The sequence below is a fragment of the Schistocerca cancellata genome, unplaced genomic scaffold (assembly GCF_023864275.1).
Source record: "Schistocerca cancellata isolate TAMUIC-IGC-003103 unplaced genomic scaffold, iqSchCanc2.1 HiC_scaffold_1100, whole genome shotgun sequence".
Taxonomy (NCBI): Eukaryota; Metazoa; Arthropoda; class Insecta; order Orthoptera; family Acrididae; genus Schistocerca; species Schistocerca cancellata.
This window is the reverse complement of record NW_026047099.1, coordinates 5,466,597-5,488,430: the sequence shown is the minus strand read 5'-3', so window position 1 is coordinate 5,488,430 and position 21,834 is coordinate 5,466,597. Positions and strand designations below refer to the sequence as shown.

The following is a 21,834-nucleotide window of genomic DNA, read 5'->3' as shown; positions in this document are numbered from 1 at the left end:
CAGCGAGCGGCAGTCGAGCAAAGTCGGGACAAGTCGGGACGGGGACAGGGACAGGGATAGGAATGGTGCGAATGCACTGCAAACTACGCAGACACCTGGTGTGAGAAGAGGCGAGGCGAGGCGAGGCGAGGCGAGGCGAGGCGAGGCGAGGAAGCCCACATCGCTACCAGTGGGCCCTCCAGCACGACACTGCCACACCCCGCACAGGCCCTCCGCTGAACACCAGGGACAAGATGCGTCCTCCGCTAGTGTCGAAGGCTACACGCGCCCAGCGAATGACAGGGGGTGCAACGAGCAGCAGTGCGTCTCACACACGCGGCGGTGCGCCCGCCAATTCGGCCGTCACTCTGCTGGGACGCCGGGCGCGCGTCCCCGCGCCGTCCTCGAGGAACTGGCGGTTGCGGAAGGAAGCGCTTTCGTCAAATGCGGCCGAAAACTAACATTTTGTGTGTTGGGAGAAAAGCCGAACGCGAATTCTGCCGTGCTGCTACATTAGATGAGCGCCAACGGCCATACCATGATGAATACACCGGTTCTCGTCCGATCACCGAAGTTAAGCATCATCGGGCCCGGCTAGTACTTGGATGGGTGACCGCCTGGGAAACCCGGGTGCTGTTGGCTCCCTTCCTGTTTTTTTTTTTTGTAATGTCGCCAGCCCAATTTTCAAACTACCTTTCTGTTGTGACAAAGATGCTTCCTTAAGCCTTTTAAACTACTGTAATGGTACGAAAATGCAGTAATTAACTCAGTTTGAGGGAGAATGTGCTAACCAAGTTTGCCAAGAAGACTTTGAAAACGACAAAACAGTACGAATCGGCAGGTGATTTCTGAAATACGTCACCGCCTATTGTTGTGTAGGAGTGTAGAGTTCCAAATTTGATTTGTAACCACGAATTTATTCCTTAGTCGTCTCGTCTCGTCTCGTCTCGTGTCGTCCCGCAGACGTTTGTCGTGCTTGCGCTGTCATATGGACTACGACCCGAGCGGCAGCGACCGGCAGTCGAGCAAAGTCGGGACAAGTCGGGACGGGGACAGGGACAGGGATAGGAATGGTGCGAATGCACTGCAAACTACGCAGACACCTGGTGTGAGAAGAGGCGAGGCGAGGCGAGGCGAGGCGAGGCGAGGAAGCCCACATCGCTACCAGTGGGCCCTCCAGCACGACACTGCCACACCCCGCACAGGCCCTCCGCTGAACACCAGGGACAAGATGCGTCCTCCGCTAGTGTCGAAGGCTACACGCGCCCAGCGAATGACAGGGGGTGCAACGAGCAGCAGTGCGTCTCACACACGCGGCGGTGCGCCCGCCAATTCGGCCGTCACTCTGCTGGGACGCCGGGCGCGCCTCCCCGCGCCGTCTTCGAGGAACTGGCGATTGCGGAAGGAAGCGCTTTCGTCAAATGCGGCTGAAAACTAACATTTTGTGTGTTGGGAGAAAAGCCGAACGCGAATTCTGCCGTGCTGCTACATTAGATGAGCGCCAACGGCCATACCATGATGAATACACCGGTTCTCGTCCGATCACCGAAGTTAAGCATCATCGGGCCCGGCTAGTACTTGGATGGGTGACCGCCTGGGAAACCCGGGTGCTGTTGGCTCCCTTCCTGTTTTTTTTTTTTTGTAATGTCGCCAGCCCAATTTTCAAACTACCTTTCTGTTGTGACAAAGATGCTTCCTTAAGCCTTTTAAACTACTGTAATGGTACGAAAATGCAGTAATTAACTCAGTTTGAGGGAGAATGTGCTAACCAAGGTTGCCAAGAAGACTTTGAAAACGATAAAACAGTACGAATCGGCAGGTGATTTCTGAAATACGTCACCGCCTATTGTTGTGTAGGAATGTAGAGTTCCAAATTTGATTTGTAACCACGAATTTATTCCTTAGTCGTCTCGTCTCGTCTCGTCTCGTCCCGCAGACGTTTGTCGTGCTTGCGCTGTCATATGGACCACGACCCGAGCGGCAGCGAGCGGCAGTCGAGCAAAGTCGGGACAAGTCGGGACGGGGACAGGGACAGGGATAGGAATGGTGCGAATGCACTGCAAACTACGCAGACACCTGGTGTGAGAAGAGGCGAGGCGAGGCGAGGCGAGGCGAGGCGAGGCGAGGCGAGGAAGCCCACATCGCTACCAGTGGGCCCTCCAGCACGACACTGCCACACCCCGCACAGGCCCTCCGCTGAACACCAGGGACAAGATGCGTCCTCCGCTAGTGTCGAAGGCTACACGCGCCCAGCGAATGACAGGGGGTGCAACGAGCAGCAGTGCGTCTCACACACGCGGCGGTGCGCCCGCCAATTCGGCCGTCACTCTGCTGGGACGCCGGGCGCGCCTCCCCGCGCCGTCCTCGAGGAACTGGCGGTTGCGGAAGGAAGCGCTTTCGTCAAATGCGGCCGAAAACTAACATTTTGTGTGTTGGGAGAAAAGCCGAACGCGAATTCTGCCGTGCTGCTACATTAGATGAGCGCCAACGGCCATACCATGATGAATACACCGGTTCTCGTCCGATCACCGAAGTTAAGCATCATCGGGCCCGGCTAGTACTTGGATGGGTGACCGCCTGGGAAACCCGGGTGCTGTTGGCTCCCTTCCTGTTTTTTTTTTTTTTTTTGTAATGTCGCCAGCCCAATTTTCAAACTACCTTTCTGTTGTGACAAAGATGCTTCCTTAAGCCTTTTAAACTACTGTAATGGTACGAAAATGCAGTAATTAACTCAGTTTGAGGGAGAATGTGCTAACCAAGTTTGCCAAGAAGACTTTGAAAACGACAAAACAGTACGAATCGGCAGGTGATTTCTGAAATACGTCACCGCCTATTGTTGTGTAGGAGTGTAGAGTTCCAAATTTGATTTGTAACCACGAATTTATTCCTTAGTCGTCTCGTCTCGTCTCGTCTCGTCTCGTCCCGCAGACGTTTGTCGTGCTTGCGCTGTCATATGGACTACGACCCGAGCGGCAGCGAGCGGCAGTCGAGCAAAGTCGGGACAAGTCGGGACGGGGACAGGGACAGGGATAGGAATGGTGCGAATGCACTGCAAACTACGCAGACACTTGGTGTGAGAAGAGGCGAGGCGAGGCGAGACGAGGCGAGGCGAGGAAGCCCACATCGCTACCAGTGGGCCCTCCAGCACGACACTGCCACATCCCGCACAGGCCCTCCGCTGAACACCAGGGACAAGATGCGTCCTCCGCTAGTGTCGAAGGCTACACGCGCCCAGCGAATGACAGGGGGTGCAACGAGCAGCAGTGCGTCTCACACACGCGGCGGTGCGCCCGCCAATTCGGCCGTCACTCTGCTGGGACGCCGGGCGCGCCTCCCCGCGCCGTCCTCGAGGAACTGGCGATTGCGGAAGGAAGCGCTTTCGTCAAATGCGGCTGAAAACTAACATTTTGTGTGTTGGGAGAAAAGCCGAACGCGAATTCTGCCGTGCTGCTACATTAGATGAGCGCCAACGGCCATACCATGATGAATACACCGGTTCTCGTCCGATCACCGAAGTTAAGCATCATCGGGCCCGGCTAGTACTTGGATGGGTGACCGCCTGGGAAACCCGGGTGCTGTTGGCTCCCTTCCTGTTTTTTTTTTTTTTTTGTAATGTCGCCAGCCCAATTTTCAAACTACCTTTCTGTTGTGACAAAGATGCTTCCTTAAGCCTTTTAAACTACTGTAATGGTACGAAAATGCAGTAATTAACTCAGTTTGAGGGAGAATGTGCTAACCAAGTTTGCCAAGAAGACTTTGAAAACGACAAAACAGTACGAATCGGCAGGTGATTTCTGAAATACGTCACCGCCTATTGTTGTGTAGGAGTGTAGAGTTCCAAATTTGATTTGTAACCACGAATTTATTCCTTAGTCGTCTCGTCTCGTCTCGTCTCGTCTCGTCCCGCAGACGTTTGTCGTGCTTGCGCTGTCATATGGACCACGACCCGAGCGGCAGCGAGCGGCAGTCGAGCAAAGTCGGGACAAGTCGGGACGGGGACAGGGACAGGGATAAAAATGGTGCGAATGCACTGCAAACACCGCAGACACCTGGTGTGAGGCGAGGCGAGGCGTGGCGAGGCGAGGCGAGGAAGCCCACATCGCTACCAGTGGGCCTTCCAGCACGACACTGCCACACCCCGCACAGGCCCTCCGCTGAACATCAGGGACAAGATGCGTCCTCCGCTAGTGTCGAAGGCTACACGCGCCCAGCGAATGACAGGGGGTGCAACGAGCAGCAGTGCGTCTCACACACGCGGCGGTGCGCCCGCCAATTCGGCCGTCACTCTGCTGGGACGCCGGGCGCGCCTCCCCGCGCCGTCCTCGAGGAACTGGCGGTTGCGGAAGGAAGCGCTTTCGTCAAATGCGGCCGAAAACTAACATTTTGTGTGTTGGGAGAAAAGCCGAACGCGAATTCTGCCGTGCTGCTACATTAGATGAGCGCCAACGGCCATACCATGATGAATACACCGGTTCTCGTCCGATCACCGAAGTTAAGCATCATCGGGCCCGGCTAGTACTTGGATGGGTGACCGCCTGGGAAACCCGGGTGCTGTTGGCTCCCTTCCTGTTTTTTTTTTTTTTGTAATGTCGCCAGCCCAATTTTCAAACTACCTTTCTGTTGTGACAAAGATGCTTCCTTAAGCCTTTTAAACTACTGTAATGGTACGAAAATGCAGTAATTAACTCAGTTTGAGGGAGAATGTGCTAACCAAGTTTGCCAAGAAGACTTTGAAAACGACAAAACAGTACGAATCGGCAGGTGATTTCTGAAATACGTCACCGCCTATTGTTGTGTAGGAGTGTAGAGTTCCAAATTTGATTTGTAACCACGAATTTATTCCTTAGTCGTCTCGTCTCGTCTCGTCTCGTCTCGTCCCGCAGACGTTTGTCGTGCTTGCGCTGTCATATGGACTACGACCCGAGCGGCAGCGAGCGGCAGTCGAGCAAAGTCGGGACAAGTCGGGACGGGGACAGGGACAGGGATAGGAATGGTGCGAATGCACTGCAAACTACGCAGACACCTGGTGTGAGAAGAGGCGAGGCGAGGCGAGGCGAGGCGAGGCGAGGAAGCCCACATCGCTACCAGTGGGCCCTCCAGCACGACACTGCCACACCCCGCACAGGCCCTCCGCTGAACACCAGGGACAAGATGCGTCCTCCGCTAGTGTCGAAGGCTACACGCGCCCAGCGAATGACAGGGGGTGCAACGAGCAGCAGTGCGTCTCACACACGCGGCGGTGCGCCCGCCAATTCGGCCGTCACTCTGCTGGGACGCCGGGCGCGCCTCCCCGCGCCGTCCTCGAGGAACTGGCGATTGCGGAAGGAAGCGCTTTCGTCAAATGCGGCTGAAAACTAACATTTTGTGTGTTGGGAGAAAAGCCGAACGCGAATTCTGCCGTGCTGCTACATTAGATGAGCGCCAACGGCCATACCATGATGAATACACCGGTTCTCGTCCGATCACCGAAGTTAAGCATCATCGGGCCCGGCTAGTACTTGGATGGGTGACCGCCTGGGAAACCCGGGTGCTGTTGGCTCCCTTCCTGTTTTTTTTTTTGTAATGTCGCCAGCCCAATTTTCAAACTACCTTTCTGTTGTGACAAAGATGCTTCCTTAAGCCTTTTAAACTACTGTAATGGTACGAAAATGCAGTAATTAACTCAGTTTGAGGGAGAATGTGCTAACCAAGTTTGCCAAGAAGACTTTGAAAACGACAAAACAGTACGAATCGGCAGGTGATTTCTGAAATACGTCACCGCCTATTGTTGTGTAGGAGTGTAGAGTTCCAAATTTGATTTGTAACCACGAATTTATTCCTTAGTCGTCTCGTCTCGTCTCGTCTCGTCTCGTCCCGTAGACGTTTGTCGTGCTTGCGCTGTCATATGGACTACGACCCGAGCGGCAGCGAGCGGCAGTCGAGCAAAGTCGGGACAAGTCGGGACGGGGACAGGGACAGGGATAGGAATGGTGCGAATGCACTGCAAACTACGCAGACACCTGGTGTGAGAAGAGGCGAGGCGAGGCGAGGCGAGGCGAGGCGAGGAAGCCCACATCGCTACCAGTGGGCCCTCCAGCACGACACTGCCACACCCCGCACAGGCCCTCCGCTGAACACCAGGGACAAGATGCGTCCTCCGCTAGTGTCGAAGGCTACACGCGCCCAGCGAATGACAGGGGGTGCAACGAGCAGCAGTGCGTCTCACACACGCGGCGGTGCGCCCGCCAATTCGGCCGTCACTCTGCTGGGACGCCGGGCGCGCCTCCCCGCGCCGTCCTCGAGGAACTGGCGATTGCGGAAGGAAGCGCTTTCGTCAAATGCGGCTGAAAACTAACATTTTGTGTGTTGGGAGAAAAGCCGAACGCGAATTCTGCCGTGCTGCTACATTAGATGAGCGCCAACGGCCATACCATGATGAATACACCGGTTCTCGTCCGATCACCGAAGTTAAGCATCATCGGGCCCGGCTAGTACTTGGATGGGTGACCGCCTGGGAAACCCGGGTGCTGTTGGCTCCCTTCCTGTTTTTTTTTTTTTTTTGTAATGTCGCCAGCCCAATTTTCAAACTACCTTTCTGTTGTGACAAAGATGCTTCCTTAAGCCTTTTAAACTACTGTAATGGTACGAAAATGCAGTAATTAACTCAGTTTGAGGGAGAATGTGCTAACCAAGTTTGCCAAGAAGACTTTGAAAACGACAAAACAGTACGAATCGGCAGGTGATTTCTGAAATACGTCACCGCCTATTGTTGTGTAGGAATGTAGAGTTCCAAATTTGATTTGTAACCACGAATTTATTCCTTAGTCGTCTCGTCTCGTCTCGTCTCGTCCCGCAGACGTTTGTCGTGCTTGCGCTGTCATATGGACCACGACCCGAGCGGCAGCGAGCGGCAGTCGAGCAAAGTCGGGACAAGTCGGGACGGGGACAGGGACAGGGATAGGAATGGTGCGAATGCACTGCAAACTACGCAGACACCTGGTGTGAGAAGAGGCGAGGCGAGGCGAGGCGAGGCGAGGCGAGGAAGCCCACATCGCTACCAGTGGGCCCTCCAACACGACACTGCCACACCCCGTACAGGCCCTCCGCTGAACACCAGGGACAAGATGCGTCCTCCGCTAGTGTCGAAGGCTACACGCGCCCAGCGAATGACAGGGGGTGCAACGAGCAGCAGTGCGTCTCACACACGCGGCGGTGCGCCCGCCAATTCGGCCGTCACTCTGCTGGGACGCCGGGCGCGCCTCCCCGCGCCGTCCTCGAGGAACTGGCGGTTGCGGAAGGAAGCGCTTTCGTCAAATGCGGCCGAAAACTAACATTTTGTGTGTTGGGAGAAAAGCCGAACGCGAATTCTGCCGTGCTGCTACATTAGATGAGCGCCAACGGCCATACCATGATGAATACACCGGTTCTCGTCCGATCACCGAAGTTAAGCATCATCGGGCCCGGCTAGTACTTGGATGGGTGACCGCCTGGGAAACCCGGGTGCTGTTGGCTCCCTTCCTGTTTTTTTTTTTTGTAATGTCGCCAGCCCAATTTTCAAACTACCTTTCTGTTGTGACAAAGATGCTTCCTTAAGCCTTTTAAACTACTGTAATGGTACGAAAATTAGTAATTAACTCAGTTTGAGGGAGAATGTGCTAACCAAGTTTGCCAAGAAGACTTTGAAAACGACAAAACAGTACGAATCGGCAGGTGATTTCTGAAATACGTCACCGCCTATTGTTGTGTAGGAGTGTAGAGTTCCAAATTTGATTTGTAACCACGAATTTATTCCTTAGTCGTCTCGTCTCGTCTCGTCTCGTCTCGTCCCGCAGACGGTTGTCGTGCTTGCGCTGTCATATGGACTACGACCCGAGCGGCAGCGAGCGGCAGTCGAGCAAAGTCGGGACAAGTCGCGACGGGGACAGGGACAGGGATAGGAATGGTGCGAATGCACTGCAAACTACGCAGACACCTGGTGTGAGAAGAGGCGAGGCGAGGCGAGGCGAGGCGAGGCGAGGAAGCCCACATCGCTACCAGTGGGCCCTCCAGCACGACACTGCCACACCCCGCACAGGCCCTCCGCTGAACACCAGGGACAAGATGCGTCCTCCGCTAGTGTCGAAGGCTACACGCGCCCAGCGAATGACAGGGGGTGCAACGAGCAGCAGTGCGTCTCACACACGCGGCGGTGCGCCCGCCAATTCGGCCGTCACTCTGCTGGGACGCCGGGCGCGCCTCCCCGCGCCGTCCTCGAGGAACTGGCGGTTGCGGAAGGAAGCGCTTTCGTCAAATGTGGTCGAAAACTAACATTTTGTGTGTTGGGAGAAAAGCCGAACGCGAATTCTGCCGTGCTCCTACATTAGATGAGCGCCAACGGCCATACCATGATGAATACACCGGTTCTCGTCCGATCACCGAAGTTAAGCATCATCGGGCCCGGCTAGTACTTGGATGGGTGACCGCCTGGGAAACCCGGGTGCTGTTGGCTCCCTTCCTGTTTTTTTTTTTTTGTGATGTCGCCAGCCCAATTTTCAAACTACCTTTCTGTTGTGACAAAGATGCTTCCTTAAGCCTTTTAAACTACTGTAATGGTACGAAAATGCAGTAATTAACTCAGTTTGAGGGAGAATGTGCTAACCAAGTTTGCCAAGAAGACTTTGAAAACGACAAAACAGTACGAATTGGCAGGTGATTTCTGAAATACGTCACCGCCTATTGTTGTGTAGGAACGTAGAGTTCCAAATTTGATTTGTAACCACGAATTTATTCCTTAGTCGTCTCGTCTCGTCTCGTCTCGTCTCGTCCCGCAGACGTTTGTCGTGCTTGCGCTGTCATATGGACCACGACCCGAGCGGCAGCGAGCGGCAGTCGAGCAAAGTCGGGACAAGTCGGGACGGGGGCAGGGACAGGGATAGGAATGGTGCGAATGCACTGCAAACACCGCAGACACCTGGTGTGAGGCGAGGCGAGGCGAGGCGTGGCGAGGCGAGGCGAGGAAGCCCACATCGCTACCAGTGGGCCTTCCAGCACGACACTGCCACACCCCGCACAGGCCCTCCGCTGAACACCAGGGACAAGATGCGTCCTCCGCTAGTGTCGAAGGCTGAACGCGCCCAGCGAATGACAGGGGGTGCAACGAGCAGCAGTGCGTCTCACACACGCGGCGGTGCGCCCGCCAATTCGGCCGTCACTCTGCTGGGACGCCGGGCGCGCCTCCCCGCGCCGTCCTCGAGGAACTGGCGGTTGCGGAAGGAAGCGCTTTCGTCAAATGCGGCCGAAAACTAACATTTTGTGTGTTGGGAGAAAAGCCGAACGCGAATTCTGCCGTGCTGCTACATTAGATGAGCGCCAACGGCCATACCATGATGAATACACCGGTTCTCGTCCGATCACCGAAGTTAAGCATCATCGGGCCCAGCTAGTACTTGGATGGGTGACCGCCTGGGTCAACCCGGGTGCTGTTGGCTCCCTTCCCGTTTTTTTTTTTTTTTGTTATGTTGCCAGCCCAATTTTCAAACTACGTTTCTGTTGTGACAAAGATGCTTACTTAAGCCTTTTAAACTACTGTAATGGTACGAAAATGCAGTAATTAACTCAGTTTGAGGGAGAATGTGCTAACCAAGTTTGCCAAGAAGACTTTGAAAACGACAAAACAGTACGAATCGGCAGGTGATTTCTGAAATACGTCACCGCCTATTGTTGTGTAGGAGTGTAGAGTTCCAAATTTGATTTGTAACCACGAATTTATTCCTTAGTCGTCTCGTCTCGTCTCGTCTCGTCTCGTCCCGCAGACGTTTGTCGTGCTTGCGCTGTCATATGGACTACGACCCGAGCGGCAGCGAGCGGCAGTCGAGCAAAGTCGGGACAAGTCGGGACGGGGACAGGGACAGGGATAGGAATGGTGCGAATGCACTGCAAACTACGCAGACACCTGGTGTGAGAAGAGGCGAGGCGAGGCGAGGCGAGGCGAGGCGAGGCGAGGAAGCCCACATCGCTACCAGTGGGCCTTCCAGCACGACACTGCCACACCCCGCACAGGCCCTCCGCTGAACACCAGGGACAAGATGCGTCCTCCGCTAGTGTCGAAGGCTACACGCGCCCAGCGAATGACAGGGGGTGCAACGAGCAGCAGTGCGTCTCACACACGCGGCGGTGCGCCCGCCAATTCGGCCGTCACTCTGCTGGGATGCCGGGCGCGCCTCCCCGCGCCGTCCTCGAGGAACTGGCGGTTGCGGAAGGAAGCGCTTTCGTCAAATGCGGCCGAAAACTAACATTTTGTGTGTTGGGAGAAAAGCCGAACGCGAATTCTGCCGTGCTCCTACATTAGATGAGCGCCAACGGCCATACCATGATGAATACACCGGTTCTCGTCCGATCACCGAAGTTAAGCATCATCGGGCCCGGCTAGTACTTGGATGGGTGACCGCCTGGGAAACCCGGGTGCTGTTGGCTTCCTTCCTGTTTTTTTTGTTTTTGTGATGTCGCCAGCCCAATTTTCAAACTACCTTTCTGTTGTGACAAAGATGCTTCCTTAAGCCTTTTAAACTACTGTAATGGTACGAAAATGCAGTAATTAACTCAGTTTGAGGGAGAATGTGCTAACCAAGTTTGCCAAGATGACTTTGAAAACGACAAAACAGTACGAATCGGCAGGTGATTTCTGAAATACGTCACCGCCTATTGTTGTGTAGGAGTGTAGAGTTCCAAATTTGATTTGTAACCACGAATTTATTCCTTAGTCGTCTCGTCTCGTCTCGTCTCGTCTCGTCTCGTCCCGCAGACGTTTGTCGTGCTTGCGCTGTCATATGGACCACGACCCGAGCGGCAGCGAGCGGCAGTCGAGCAAAGTCGGGACAAGTCGGGACGGGGACAGGGACAGGGATAGGAATGGTGCGAATGCACTGCAAACTACGCAGACACCTGGTGTGAGGCGAGGCGAGGCGAGGCGAGGAAGCCCACATCGCTACCAGTGGCGCCCTCCAGCACGACACTGCCACACCCCGCACAGGCCCTCCGCTGAACACCAGGGACAAGATGCGTCCTCCGCTAGTGTCGAAGGCTGCACGCGCCCAGCCGGACGTGTGTTAGGCTCGTGCCTGCTGACACCTTCGTGTGCTGCAGGCGGTGTCTTCGTCGCGTGTTTGGTGCTGCGCCTCGCAGCGTTCTCTCTTCTCTACTAGTTCCTGTAAGTTTATTGACGCTTTATTATGAATCGTGCTAACTCCGTACAGTGTGTTTTTGATAGGAACGCGGCTAGACCGTCGCCTTTTGATGTACACGAATGGGTATTTTCCGAATTGCGTATTCCCGAATCTGATTTGATCGGTATCCAGCTTGACTTTATTCAAAACTCTGTATTTTTGAAACTTCCGACCGCGGATTTTGTAGACAAGCTTGTTACCGAAAGTGGTGGAGTTAAGAAGTTTAAGCACGTGGACGGTGCTTTGTCTGATGTTTTGATTCTGCCGGCAGGCTTCGGCATTCGAAATGTGAAAGTTTATAATGTTCCGTTCGAATGCCCAAATGAGGCCATTGCTCGTAAACTCGGAGAATTTGGCACCGTGCTTAGTGTGGAGAATGATGTGTGGCCTGCAGGATTTAGGTACCGGGTTCTGAGTGGTGTTCGGACGGTCCGTGTAGATTTGAAGAAACATATACCGTCGTATTTGCTCATTGCTGGCACGCGCGCTTTCCTCAGCTATAGTGGGCAGCCGCAGACGTGCTCCGTGTGTGGCAAAACAGATCATTTGCGACAAACCTGCACTTTACGCAGGCCGGCTCAGCTGCCGCGCGAAGCTGCTGATACCTCCACGTATGCGGGCGCGTTGGTTGGACCCCCCTCGATCACCCCGCCCGACCGACCGGTTTCTGCCGCTCCTGCAGCTGAGGCTCCTGTGTCTGACAATGTGACTCCGCCCACAGTTGTCGTTCCCCCGGTTGTGTCAGAACAAAGTTTACCTGCCGATCACACCCCTCGCGAGGTCCGTATTGCTGATTTGCCAGCCGTCAGTGTTTCGGACGTGCCCGTTCCGGAGACTTCTGAAATGTTGGTCGCGTCACCACGGCCGATTTCAGTCCCCGCCCCGCCGACAGACAAGCGGAAATTGCCGTCACAGCCGGGCCCGTCCACCGCCGGCGAGGCGGATGCTAGCGGTGCCGAAAGTGAGGTGTCCCAAGCTTCCACTCAGTCCGCCCCTGCCGATCCAAAACCGAAGCGTAAAAGGTCAAAGAAGCGTTCGAAAACGGCGCCCACTGAGGGCGTCGACGTCACCTTCGACCAGGCGGTTGAGGGACTGACGGATACTTTGGTCCAAGAGCGTCGCGACGCACCTTTCGTACACGGTCCACCTGTGTCGGTGCCCACCGCCCCCGCTTCCCGGCCCGTTCCGGACGCCGCACCTGCTCCTTCGGACACCATGCAGTGGTCTGATGATGTGGAGGAGGATCACTTTTTCTAGTTCCGCTTAAGTTACAGAGTCCACCCTGACGCGTGCATTCCACCAGTTACGCGTCCTCACCCTTAATATCAATCACATCCGAAGTGACCGTAAAGTTCACGCCCTCTTACACTTTTTGCAATCTGCTCGTTGCGATGTGGTTTTCCTTCAAGAAATAACAGCTGACGTTGTCCCGCATCTTACTGCCTATAATGTAATTCTTAATATTGATCCGGAAGCGACCTTTGGTACGGCTATTTTAATCACGCCCGGTTTAGAGTATAAACACGTAGAAATTTTACCGAATGGACGAGGGTTGGCATGTGTTATCTGCGACATATTTTTTGTTAACGTGTATGCCCCCTCTGGAACTGACAATAAACGTCTGAGGGATACTTTTTTCCATCATGATTTATGTCAGCTCTTCCATCGAAACCACCGACGGATCATCTTAGGTGGTGATTTTAATTGTGTCTTGCGTGATGCCGACCAGGAGCCGACGGCGAATAAGTGTCTTGCACTGCAAACTTTAGTTGACACTTTTAAACTTGAGGACACGTGGCTTTGTTTTAGTCCGACTGCTACAGGTTTTACTTATTTTTATCCTACTGGGCATAGTAGATTGGACAGATTTTATATATCGCCGGACCTCGCTGCTCAAATCTTGCAGGCAGAAGTTGCTCCCGTCGCTTTTTCGGATCATTGTGGTTATTTGTGTGCTTTTAATGTTCCGTCTGTTCGCCCAGAACGTTCGCGATCCTACTGGAAATTCAATGTTAGTGTTTTGGATGACGTCAGTCTTGTCGAACAGGTGCATTTGTTGTGGCACCAACTTCTTCAGAGCCGCCCACAGGCGGGTTCTACTGTCGATTGGTGGCTCCGTCACGCTAAACCGGCTATTCGTACTCTGCTCATTAATTACTGTCGTGACAAGGCCCATTGGGAAGTGATGACGGTCGCTTTCTATCGCGATTGTTTACAGGATTTAATTACTCGGGTTACCGACCGCCCTGAACTCCTTCCCACGTTACGGAAAATTAAGACGAAGATTTTAAACCATCTGCATCGGAAGGCACAGGGCTCTGTTGTCCGTAGCAGGCCTTTCGATCCCACTTTGGGGGAACCGCTTTCATTGTATCATTTACGACGGGCCCGTCTGCGGCGTGAAAAACTTTTATTCACCGACTGGATAACGCGTGACGGTCTTAGGACTTCAGATTGCCGGGTGATTCAGGACGAAATTTACGATCACTACTCTAATCTCTTTCAATCTCAACCTTTGAATGAAGCCTCCTTGCAGATGTTTTTACACGACCTGCCTTCTATTTTAACGCGTCAGGATAGACTTCTTTTAAATGAGCGTTTTACAGCTGCTGATGTTTCTGCCGCCGTTAAGGCTAGCCCGAAGGGAAAGGCCCCTGGCCATGACGGCATTCCTGTGGAATTTTATGTGAAATTTTCCGGTCTTTTAACTGATACTTTTGTTGCCATGGTGAATGAAATACATAATGGTCTCGATGTGCCGGAAGAATTTTTAGAGGGTCTCGTCGTCCTCATCCCGAAAACCACTGGCATCCCAAGTGCGGTGACTTTACGGCCGATCACACTCTTAAACGCCGATTATAAAATCATAGCACGCTGCTTTTCCCACCGTTTGCGGCCGGCGTTGAAGACCGTCATTAGTCCTTCTCAATCGTGTGCCGTACCTGGACGGAATATTTATGACGCTGTACTCGCGTATCGTGAGTGTATCGCTTCTGCCTCGTCACGCCGTGGCGGCCGGGCTGCGATACTTTCCATTGATTTTCATAACGCGTTTGATAGAATTAGTCACGAGTACTTGCGGCGGGTCATGTCTAAGTTTGGATTTGGTTTAACATTCACGCATGTGATATCTAACCTTCTGAAATCGGCTACATCCAGAATCCTTTTTCATGGCCAGGCCGGTGATGTCCTCAGGATGAACAGATCCGTCCGCCAAGGGTGCCCACTTTCCATGGGATTATTCGTTTTAGCGTTGGATCCTCTGATCCGTAAGATAACAAATGTTTGCCACGGTGTCCCGTTTGGTACGGGTTCGCTTGTCTGTCGGGCGTATGCGGACGACTTGGGTGTTTTTATCCAACGTCCCGATGATATTGATACGCTCCGCCTCATTCTTCACCAATTTGAAACGGCATCGGGTGCGGTTGTGAACCCCCGTAAGTCCATCTTACTGCCGCTTACTGCGACCATGAGGGCTGTCCGTCGTGATTGGTATACCGTAAGGTTGCGACATAAGATTCTCGGGATCCAGATGACTGCCAATGTACAACAAATGGCGGTGATAAATTGGCGCGCGGTGTTATATTCTGTACGAGCGGCGACTCAGGCTGCCGCCAAACGAAATTTGTCTTTGCTGGATAGAGCTTCGGTTGTAAATACCCAGGTGTTGGCCAAGGCCTGGTACTTGGCTCAAGTTTTGCCGGTGCCGAAGGAGATTGAACGGGCAATCAAGCATGCTGTTTCTTGGTTGGTCTGGCGAGGCGAAATCTTTAAAGTCGCCTACAATATTTGCACGCTCCCGCCGGACAGGGGCGGCGTCGGTATGGTTGATTTTCCTTCAAAGTGTGCTGCCCTTTTGCTCCACCGAACCAACCGTGTAATAGCCAATGCGGGGCTTAGCCCCACGTCGGTACTCTTCGACCTTTACCGCCCTGCTTCTCTCCGCGCGCCTGTCTCTGTCCAGGCTATCCCGTACAGATTGAATTTCGTTCGCCAGTATTTCCTCCACACTAGCTATCTGATAGGCGACGACCGGCGCAGGGGTAGCGTCAGCGCGATCGCAGAGGCCCTCCGCGGAACTCTGCCGACTAACAAATGGGAGTTGAGGCTGCCGCAATGCGATTGGCGGACGGTGTGGTCCAACATTTCCAGTAAATTGTTGACATCCGATGTTCGGGCCACCTGGTATAAAGTTGTGAATCGCACCGTTGCCACGAATGCGAAACTCCACGCAATCAATCTCCTCCCGAGTGGCCTCTGCGGGCGGTGCGCGGCTGAGGACACGATCGAACACCGTTTTGTGTGCCCCCAGTTTCAAGAGGTATGGGATGCCACCCGTGAGATGTTGGCATTGATCAATCGGACTACCCCGCGTGCCATACAGCCTTTGTATATCCTGGTTCCCGACTGGCGGCCGTATCCTGCCACCAAGAGAAACGCTACCGTGTGGATCGCTGCGCATGCTGCACATGCGATTTTTTCTCTTCGACTCATGGATCGCTTGCAGTTTTTGACGTATCTTTGGGACTACTATGGGCGGGAGAAACGTAACCCGCAGTATGTTTCCAATTATGCCCGATTTTTAGATGTACCTCTACGGACCGCCTTTACCAAATTACATATTTCTCTCCTGCCATGATTATGTACTTTCCATTCCACTGTTCCTTTTGGTGGAATGTGCGGAATGATATCATTGTTCTATTCTTGATGTATGACAGTTAATTTGTCTCACCGGCTCGACTAATCTTCCGCCATTTTGGGAGGTTGTCCTTAGGATTGCCATATTGGTTTTTTTTTTTTTTTTCTCTCCTGGATTTGACGATTTGTTCCCTAATTGCTGACTTTTCCTAAATTTTTGTGACTATTGCAGGACTGTCAATTGACTTGTCCCTGAACTGTGAGACGGTGCTTAAAGATATTTTGTGTTGAAACGGTTGCCTCTTGGGCACGGAAATCAAGCTTATCGAGAAGACGAAATATGTTTGCTGCTGCCGGAATTGTGTAGAATTCACCTTTCCCGTGCGCCGGACATATTTGGCACGTATAGTGTGCTCGTTCGTGTGTGTTTTTTATTTTTAAATTTTCTTTGAGAGTCTCTTTACTTTTGCTTTTCACTTGCGGCGGGAGGCCTCCGCTGCTGACTTGTGGTCATTGTCCTTCTAGAATGGTTTTTTATTTGTGTTTCGCGTTTGCGTTCTTCCTTCCTCACGTTATATCCACACCTTCAGCGGGTGGTATTCCTTTCTCACATCGTTTTGGACATGTTTCCGCTGGCCACAATGGACCTTTGTTCTCCTAAAGGATCTCAACAAAAAAAAAAAAAAAAAAAAAAAAAAAAAAAAAAAATAGTTAAGCATCATCGGGCCCGGTTAGTACTTGGATGGGTGACCGCCTGGGAAACCCGGGTGCTGTTGGCTCCCCTTCCTTTTTTTTTGTTTTGTTATTATGTCGCCAGCCCAATTTTCAAACTACCTTTCTGAAAAAAAAAAAAAAAAAAAAAAGAAAAAAAAAAAAAAAAAACAAAAAAAAAAAAAAAAGTTCTCGTCCGATCACCGAAGTTAAGCATCATCGGGCCCGACTAGTACTTGGATGGGTGACCGCCTGGGAAACCCGGGTGCTGTTGGCTCCCTTCCTGTTTTTTTTTTTTTTGTAATGTCGCCAGCCCAATTTTCAAACTACCTTTCTGTTGTGACAAAGATGCTTCCTTAAGCCTTTTAAACTACTGTAATGGTACGAAAATGCAGTAATTAACTCAGTTTGAGGGAGAATGTGCTAACCAAGTTTGCCAAGAAGACTTTGAAAACGACAAAACAGTACGAATCGGCAGGTGATTTCTGAAATACGTCACCGCCTATTGTTGTGTAGGAATGTAGAGTTCCAAATTTGATTTGTAACCACGAATTTATTCCTTAGTCGTCTCGTCTCGTCTCGTCTCGTCCCGCAGACGTTTGTCGTGCTTGCGCTGTCATATGGACCACGACCCGAGCGGCAGCGAGCGGCAGTCGAGCAAAGTCGGGACAAGTCGGGACGGGGACAGGGACAGGGATAGGAATGGTGCGAATGCACTGCAAACTACGCAGACACCTGGTGTGAGAAGAGGCGAGGCGAGGCGAGGCGAGGCGAGGCGAGGAAGCCCACATCGCTACCAGTGGGCCCTCCAGCACGACACTGCCACACCCCGCACAGGCCCTCCGCTGAACACCAGGGAGAAGAGGCGTCCTCCGCTAGTGTCGAAGGCTACACGCGCCCAGCGAATGACAGGGGGTGCAACGAGCAGCAGTGCGTCTCACACACGCGGCGGTGCGCCCGCCAATTCGGCCGTCACTCTGCTGGGACGCCGGGCGCGCCTCCCCGCGCCGTCCTCGAGGAACTGGCGGTTGCGGAAGGAAGCGCTTTCGTCAAATGCGGCCGAAAACTAACATTTTGTGTGTTGGGAGAAAAGCCGAACGCGAATTCTGCCGTGCTGCTACATTAGATGAGCGCCAACGGCCATACCATGATGAATACACCGGTTCTCGTCCGATCACCGAAGTTAAGCATCATCGGGCCCGGCTAGTACTTGGATGGGTGACCGCCTGGGAAACCCGGGTGCTGTTGGCTCCCTTCCTGTTTTTTTTTTTGTAATGTCGCCAGCCCAATTTTCAAACTACCTTTCTGTTGTGACAAAGATGCTTCCTTAAGCCTTTTAAACTACTGTAATGGTACGAAAATGCAGTAATTAACTCAGTTTGAGGGAGAATGTGCTAACCAAGTTTGCCAAGAAGACTTTGAAAACGACAAAACAGTACGAATCGGCAGGTGATTTCTGAAATACGTCACCGCCTATTGTTGTGTAGGAATGTAGAGTTCCAAATTTGATTTGTAACCACGAATTTATTCCTTAGTCGTCTCGTCTCGTCTCGTCTCGTCCCGCAGACGTTTGTCGTGCTTGCGCTGTCATATGGACCACGACCCGAGCGGCAGCGAGCGGCAGTCGAGCAAAGTCGGGACAAGTCGGGATGGGGACAGGGACAGGGATAGGAATGGTGCGAATGCACTGCAAACTACGCAGACACCTGGTGTGAGAAGAGGCGAGGCGAGGCGAGGCGAGGCGAGGCGAGGAAGCCCACATCGCTACCAGTGGGCCCTCCAGCACGACACTGCCACACCCCGCACAGGCCCTCCGCTGAACACCAGGGACAAGATGCGTCCTCCGCTAGTGTCGAAGGCTACACGCGCCCAGCGAATGACAGGGGGTGCAACGAGCAGCAGTGCGTCTCACACACGCGGCGGTGCGCCCGCCAATTCGGCCGTCACTCTGCTGGGACGCCGGGCGCGCCTCCCCGCGCCGTCCTCGAGGAACTGGCGGTTGCGGAAGGAAGCGCTTTCGTCAAATGCGGCCGAAAACTAACATTTTGTGTGTTGGGAGAAAAGCCGAACGCGAATTCTGCCGTGCTGCTACATTAGATGAGCGCCAACGGCCATACCATGATGAATACACCGGTTCTCGTCCGATCACCGAAGTTAAGCATCATCGGGCCCGGCTAGTACTTGGATGGGTGACCGCCTGGGAAACCAGGGTGCTTTTGGCTCCCTTCCTGTTTTTTTTTTTTTGTAATGTCGCCAGCCCAATTTTCAAACTACGTTTCTATTGTGACAAAGATGCTTCCTTAAGCCTTTTAAACTACTGTAATGGTACGAAAATGCAGTAATTAACTCAGTTTGAGGGAGAATGTGCTAACCAAGTTTGCCAAGAAGACTTTGAAAACGACAAAACAGTACGAATCGGCAGGTGATTTCTGAAATACGTCACCGCCTATTGTTGTGTAGGAGTGTAGAGTTCCAAATTTGATTTGTAACCACGAATTTATTCCTTAGTCGTCTCGTCTCGTCTCGTCTCGTCTCGTCCCGCAGACGTTTGTCGTGCTTGCGCTGTCATATGGACTACGACCCGAGCGGCAGCGAGCGGCAGTCGAGCAAAGTCGGGACAAGTCGGGACGGGGACAGGGACAGGGATAGGAATGGTGCGAATGCACTGCAAACTACGCAGACACCTGGTGTGAGAAGAGGCGAGGCGAGGCGAGGCGAGGCGAGGCGAGGAAGCCCACATCGCTACCAGTGGGCCCTCCAGCACGACACTGCCACACCCCGCACAGGCCCTCCGCTGAACACCAGGGACAAGATGCGTCCTCCGCTAGTGTCGAAGGCTACACGCGCCCAGCGAATGACAGGGGGTGCAACGAGCAGCAGTGCGTCTCACACACGCGGCGGTGCGCCCGCCAATTCGGCCGTCACTCTGCTGGGACGCCGGGCGCGCCTCCCCGCGCCGTCCTCGAGGAACTGGCGGTTGCGGAAGGAAGCGCTTTCGTCAAATGCGGCCGAAAACTAACATTTTGTGTGTTGGGAGAAAAGCCGAACGCGAATTCTGCCGTGCTGCTACATTAGATGAGCGCCAACGGCCATACCATGATGAATACACCGGTTCTCGTCCGATCACCGAAGTTAAGCATCATCGGGCCCGGCTAGTACTTGGATGGGTGACCGCCTGGGAAACCCGGGTGCTGTTGGCTCCCTTCCTGTTTTTTTTTTTTTGTAATGTCGCCAGCCCAATTTTCAAACTACCTTTCTGTTGTGACAAAGATGCTTCCTTAAGCCTTTTAAACTACTGTAATGGTACGAAAATGCAGTAATTAACTCAGTTTGAGGGAGAATGTGCTAACCAAGTTTGCCAAGAAGACTTTGAAAACGACAAAACAGTACGAATCGGCAGGTGATTTCTGAAATACGTCACCGCCTATTGTTGTGTAGGAGTGTAGAGTTCCAAATTTGATTTGTAACCACGAATTTATTCCTTAGTCGTCTCGTCTCGTCTCGTCTCGTCTCGTCCCGCAGACGTTTGTCGTGCTTGCGCTGTCATATGGACTACGACCCGAGCGGCAGCGAGCGGCAGTCGAGCAAAGTCGGGACAAGTCGGGACGGGGACAGGGACAGGGATAGGAATGGTGCGAATGCACTGCAAACTACGCAGACACCTGGTGTGAGAAGAGGCGAGGCGAGCCGAGGCGAGGCGAGGCGAGGCGAGGAAGCCCACATCGCTACCAGTGGGCCCTCCAGCACGACACTGCCACACCCCGCACAGGCCCTCCGCTGAACACCAGGGAGAAGAGGCGTCCTCCGCTAGTGTCGAAGGCTACACGCGCCCAGCGAATGACAGGGGGTGCAACGAGCAGCAGTGCGTCTCACACACGCGGCGGTGCGCCCGCCAATTCGGCCGTCACTCTGCTGGGACGCCGGGCGCGCCTCCCCGCGCCGTCCTCGAGGAACTGGCGGTTGCGGAAGGAAGCGCTTTCGTCAAATGCGGCCGAAAACTAACATTTTGTGTGTTGGGAGAAAAGCCGAACGCGAATTCTGCCGTGCTGCTACATTAGATGAGCGCCAACGGCCATACCATGATGAATACACCGGTTCTCGTCCGATCACCGAAGTTAAGCATCATCGGGCCCGGCTAGTACTTGGATGGGTGACCGCCTGGGAAACCCGGGTGCTTTTGGCTCCCTTCCTGTTTTTTTTTTTTTGTAATGTCGCCAGCCCAATTTTCAAACTACGTTTCTATTGTGACAAAGATGCTTCCTTAAGCCTTTTAAACTACTGTAATGGTACGAAAATGCAGTAATTAACTCAGTTTGAGGGAGAATGTGCTAACCAAGTTTGCCAAGAAGACTTTGAAAACGACAAAACAGTACGAATCGGCAGGTGATTTCTGAAATACGTCACCGCCTATTGTTGTGTAGGAGTGTAGAGTTCCAAATTTGATTTGTAACCACGAATTTATTCCTTAGTCGTCTCGTCTCGTCTCGTCTCGTCTCGTCCCGCAGACGTTTGTCGTGCTTGCGCTGTCATATGGACTACGACCCGAGCGGCAGCGAGCGGCAGTCGAGCAAAGTCGGGACAAGTCGGGACGGGGACAGGGACAGGGATAGGAATGGTGCGAATGCACTGCAAACTACGCAGACACCTGGTGTGAGAAGAGGCGAGGCGAGGCGAGGCGAGGCGAGGCGAGGAAGCCCACATCGCTACCAGTGGGCCCTCCAGCACGACACTGCCACACCCCGCACAGGCCCTCCGCTGAACACCAGGGACAAGATGCGTCCTCCGCTAGTGTCGAAGGCTACACGCGCCCAGCGAATGACAGGGGGTGCAACGAGCAGCAGTGCGTCTCACACACGCGGCGGTGCGCCCGCCAATTCGGCCGTCACTCTGCTGGGACGCCGGGCGCGCCTCCCCGCGCCGTCCTCGAGGAACTGGCGGTTGCGGAAGGAAGCGCTTTCGTCAAATGCGGCCGAAAACTAACATTTTGTGTGTTGGGAGAAAAGCCGAACGCGAATTCTGCCGTGCTGCTACATTAGATGAGCGCCAACGGCCATACCATGATGAATACACCGGTTCTCGTCCGATCACCGAAGTTAAGCATCATCGGGCCCGGCTAGTACTTGGATGGGTGACCGCCTGGGAAACCCGGGTGCTTTTGGCTCCCTTCCTGTTTTTTTTTTTTTGTAATGTCGCCAGCCCAATTTTCAAACTACGTTTCTATTGTGACAAAGATGCTTCCTTAAGCCTTTTAAACTACTGTAATGGTACGAAAATGCAGTAATTAACTCAGTTTGAGGGAGAATGTGCTAACCAAGTTTGCCAAGAA

General features: G+C 53.3%; 1 protein-coding gene and 16 non-coding genes across 17 annotated transcripts; all 17 read left to right on the top strand.

Annotated features, from left to right (window-relative positions):
- The first annotated feature begins 502 nt into the window (after positions 1-502).
- Positions 503-621, top strand: LOC126155516 (5S ribosomal RNA). Its single transcript, XR_007532973.1, has one exon. It is a non-coding gene; the product is annotated as a 5S ribosomal RNA (ribosomal RNA).
- An 858-nt stretch (positions 622-1,479) lies between these two features.
- LOC126155515 (5S ribosomal RNA) lies at positions 1,480-1,598 on the top strand. The gene has a single exon (XR_007532972.1). It is a non-coding gene; the product is annotated as a 5S ribosomal RNA (ribosomal RNA).
- An 864-nt stretch (positions 1,599-2,462) lies between these two features.
- LOC126155512 (5S ribosomal RNA) lies at positions 2,463-2,581 on the top strand. Its single transcript, XR_007532970.1, has one exon. It is a non-coding gene; the product is annotated as a 5S ribosomal RNA (ribosomal RNA).
- Positions 2,582-3,444: 863 nt separating this feature from the next.
- Positions 3,445-3,563, top strand: LOC126155511 (5S ribosomal RNA). The gene has a single exon (XR_007532969.1). It is a non-coding gene; the product is annotated as a 5S ribosomal RNA (ribosomal RNA).
- An 857-nt stretch (positions 3,564-4,420) lies between these two features.
- On the top strand, positions 4,421-4,539 carry LOC126155510 (5S ribosomal RNA). Its single transcript, XR_007532968.1, has one exon. It is a non-coding gene; the product is annotated as a 5S ribosomal RNA (ribosomal RNA).
- An 860-nt stretch (positions 4,540-5,399) lies between these two features.
- Positions 5,400-5,518, top strand: LOC126155509 (5S ribosomal RNA). Its single transcript, XR_007532967.1, has one exon. It is a non-coding gene; the product is annotated as a 5S ribosomal RNA (ribosomal RNA).
- An 857-nt stretch (positions 5,519-6,375) lies between these two features.
- On the top strand, positions 6,376-6,494 carry LOC126155508 (5S ribosomal RNA). The gene has a single exon (XR_007532966.1). It is a non-coding gene; the product is annotated as a 5S ribosomal RNA (ribosomal RNA).
- Positions 6,495-7,351: 857 nt separating this feature from the next.
- On the top strand, positions 7,352-7,470 carry LOC126155507 (5S ribosomal RNA). The gene has a single exon (XR_007532965.1). It is a non-coding gene; the product is annotated as a 5S ribosomal RNA (ribosomal RNA).
- An 857-nt stretch (positions 7,471-8,327) lies between these two features.
- LOC126155506 (5S ribosomal RNA) lies at positions 8,328-8,446 on the top strand. Its single transcript, XR_007532964.1, has one exon. It is a non-coding gene; the product is annotated as a 5S ribosomal RNA (ribosomal RNA).
- An 859-nt stretch (positions 8,447-9,305) lies between these two features.
- Positions 9,306-9,425, top strand: LOC126155348 (5S ribosomal RNA). The gene has a single exon (XR_007532847.1). It is a non-coding gene; the product is annotated as a 5S ribosomal RNA (ribosomal RNA).
- Positions 9,426-10,291: 866 nt separating this feature from the next.
- On the top strand, positions 10,292-10,410 carry LOC126155505 (5S ribosomal RNA). The gene has a single exon (XR_007532963.1). It is a non-coding gene; the product is annotated as a 5S ribosomal RNA (ribosomal RNA).
- A 582-nt stretch (positions 10,411-10,992) lies between these two features.
- On the top strand, positions 10,993-12,416 carry LOC126154636 (uncharacterized). Its single transcript, XM_049916167.1, has 3 exons — positions 10,993-11,041; positions 11,431-11,560; positions 11,732-12,416. The coding sequence occupies exons 1-3, from the start codon at positions 10,993-10,995 to the stop codon at positions 12,414-12,416; spliced, it is 864 nt and encodes a 287-aa protein (XP_049772124.1).
- A 5,224-nt stretch (positions 12,417-17,640) lies between these two features.
- On the top strand, positions 17,641-17,759 carry LOC126155504 (5S ribosomal RNA). The gene has a single exon (XR_007532962.1). It is a non-coding gene; the product is annotated as a 5S ribosomal RNA (ribosomal RNA).
- Positions 17,760-18,611: 852 nt separating this feature from the next.
- On the top strand, positions 18,612-18,730 carry LOC126155096 (5S ribosomal RNA). The gene has a single exon (XR_007532611.1). It is a non-coding gene; the product is annotated as a 5S ribosomal RNA (ribosomal RNA).
- An 859-nt stretch (positions 18,731-19,589) lies between these two features.
- Positions 19,590-19,708, top strand: LOC126155503 (5S ribosomal RNA). The gene has a single exon (XR_007532961.1). It is a non-coding gene; the product is annotated as a 5S ribosomal RNA (ribosomal RNA).
- An 864-nt stretch (positions 19,709-20,572) lies between these two features.
- On the top strand, positions 20,573-20,691 carry LOC126154846 (5S ribosomal RNA). The gene has a single exon (XR_007532378.1). It is a non-coding gene; the product is annotated as a 5S ribosomal RNA (ribosomal RNA).
- Positions 20,692-21,550: 859 nt separating this feature from the next.
- LOC126154845 (5S ribosomal RNA) lies at positions 21,551-21,669 on the top strand. Its single transcript, XR_007532377.1, has one exon. It is a non-coding gene; the product is annotated as a 5S ribosomal RNA (ribosomal RNA).
- The last annotated feature ends 165 nt before the right edge of the window (positions 21,670-21,834 follow it).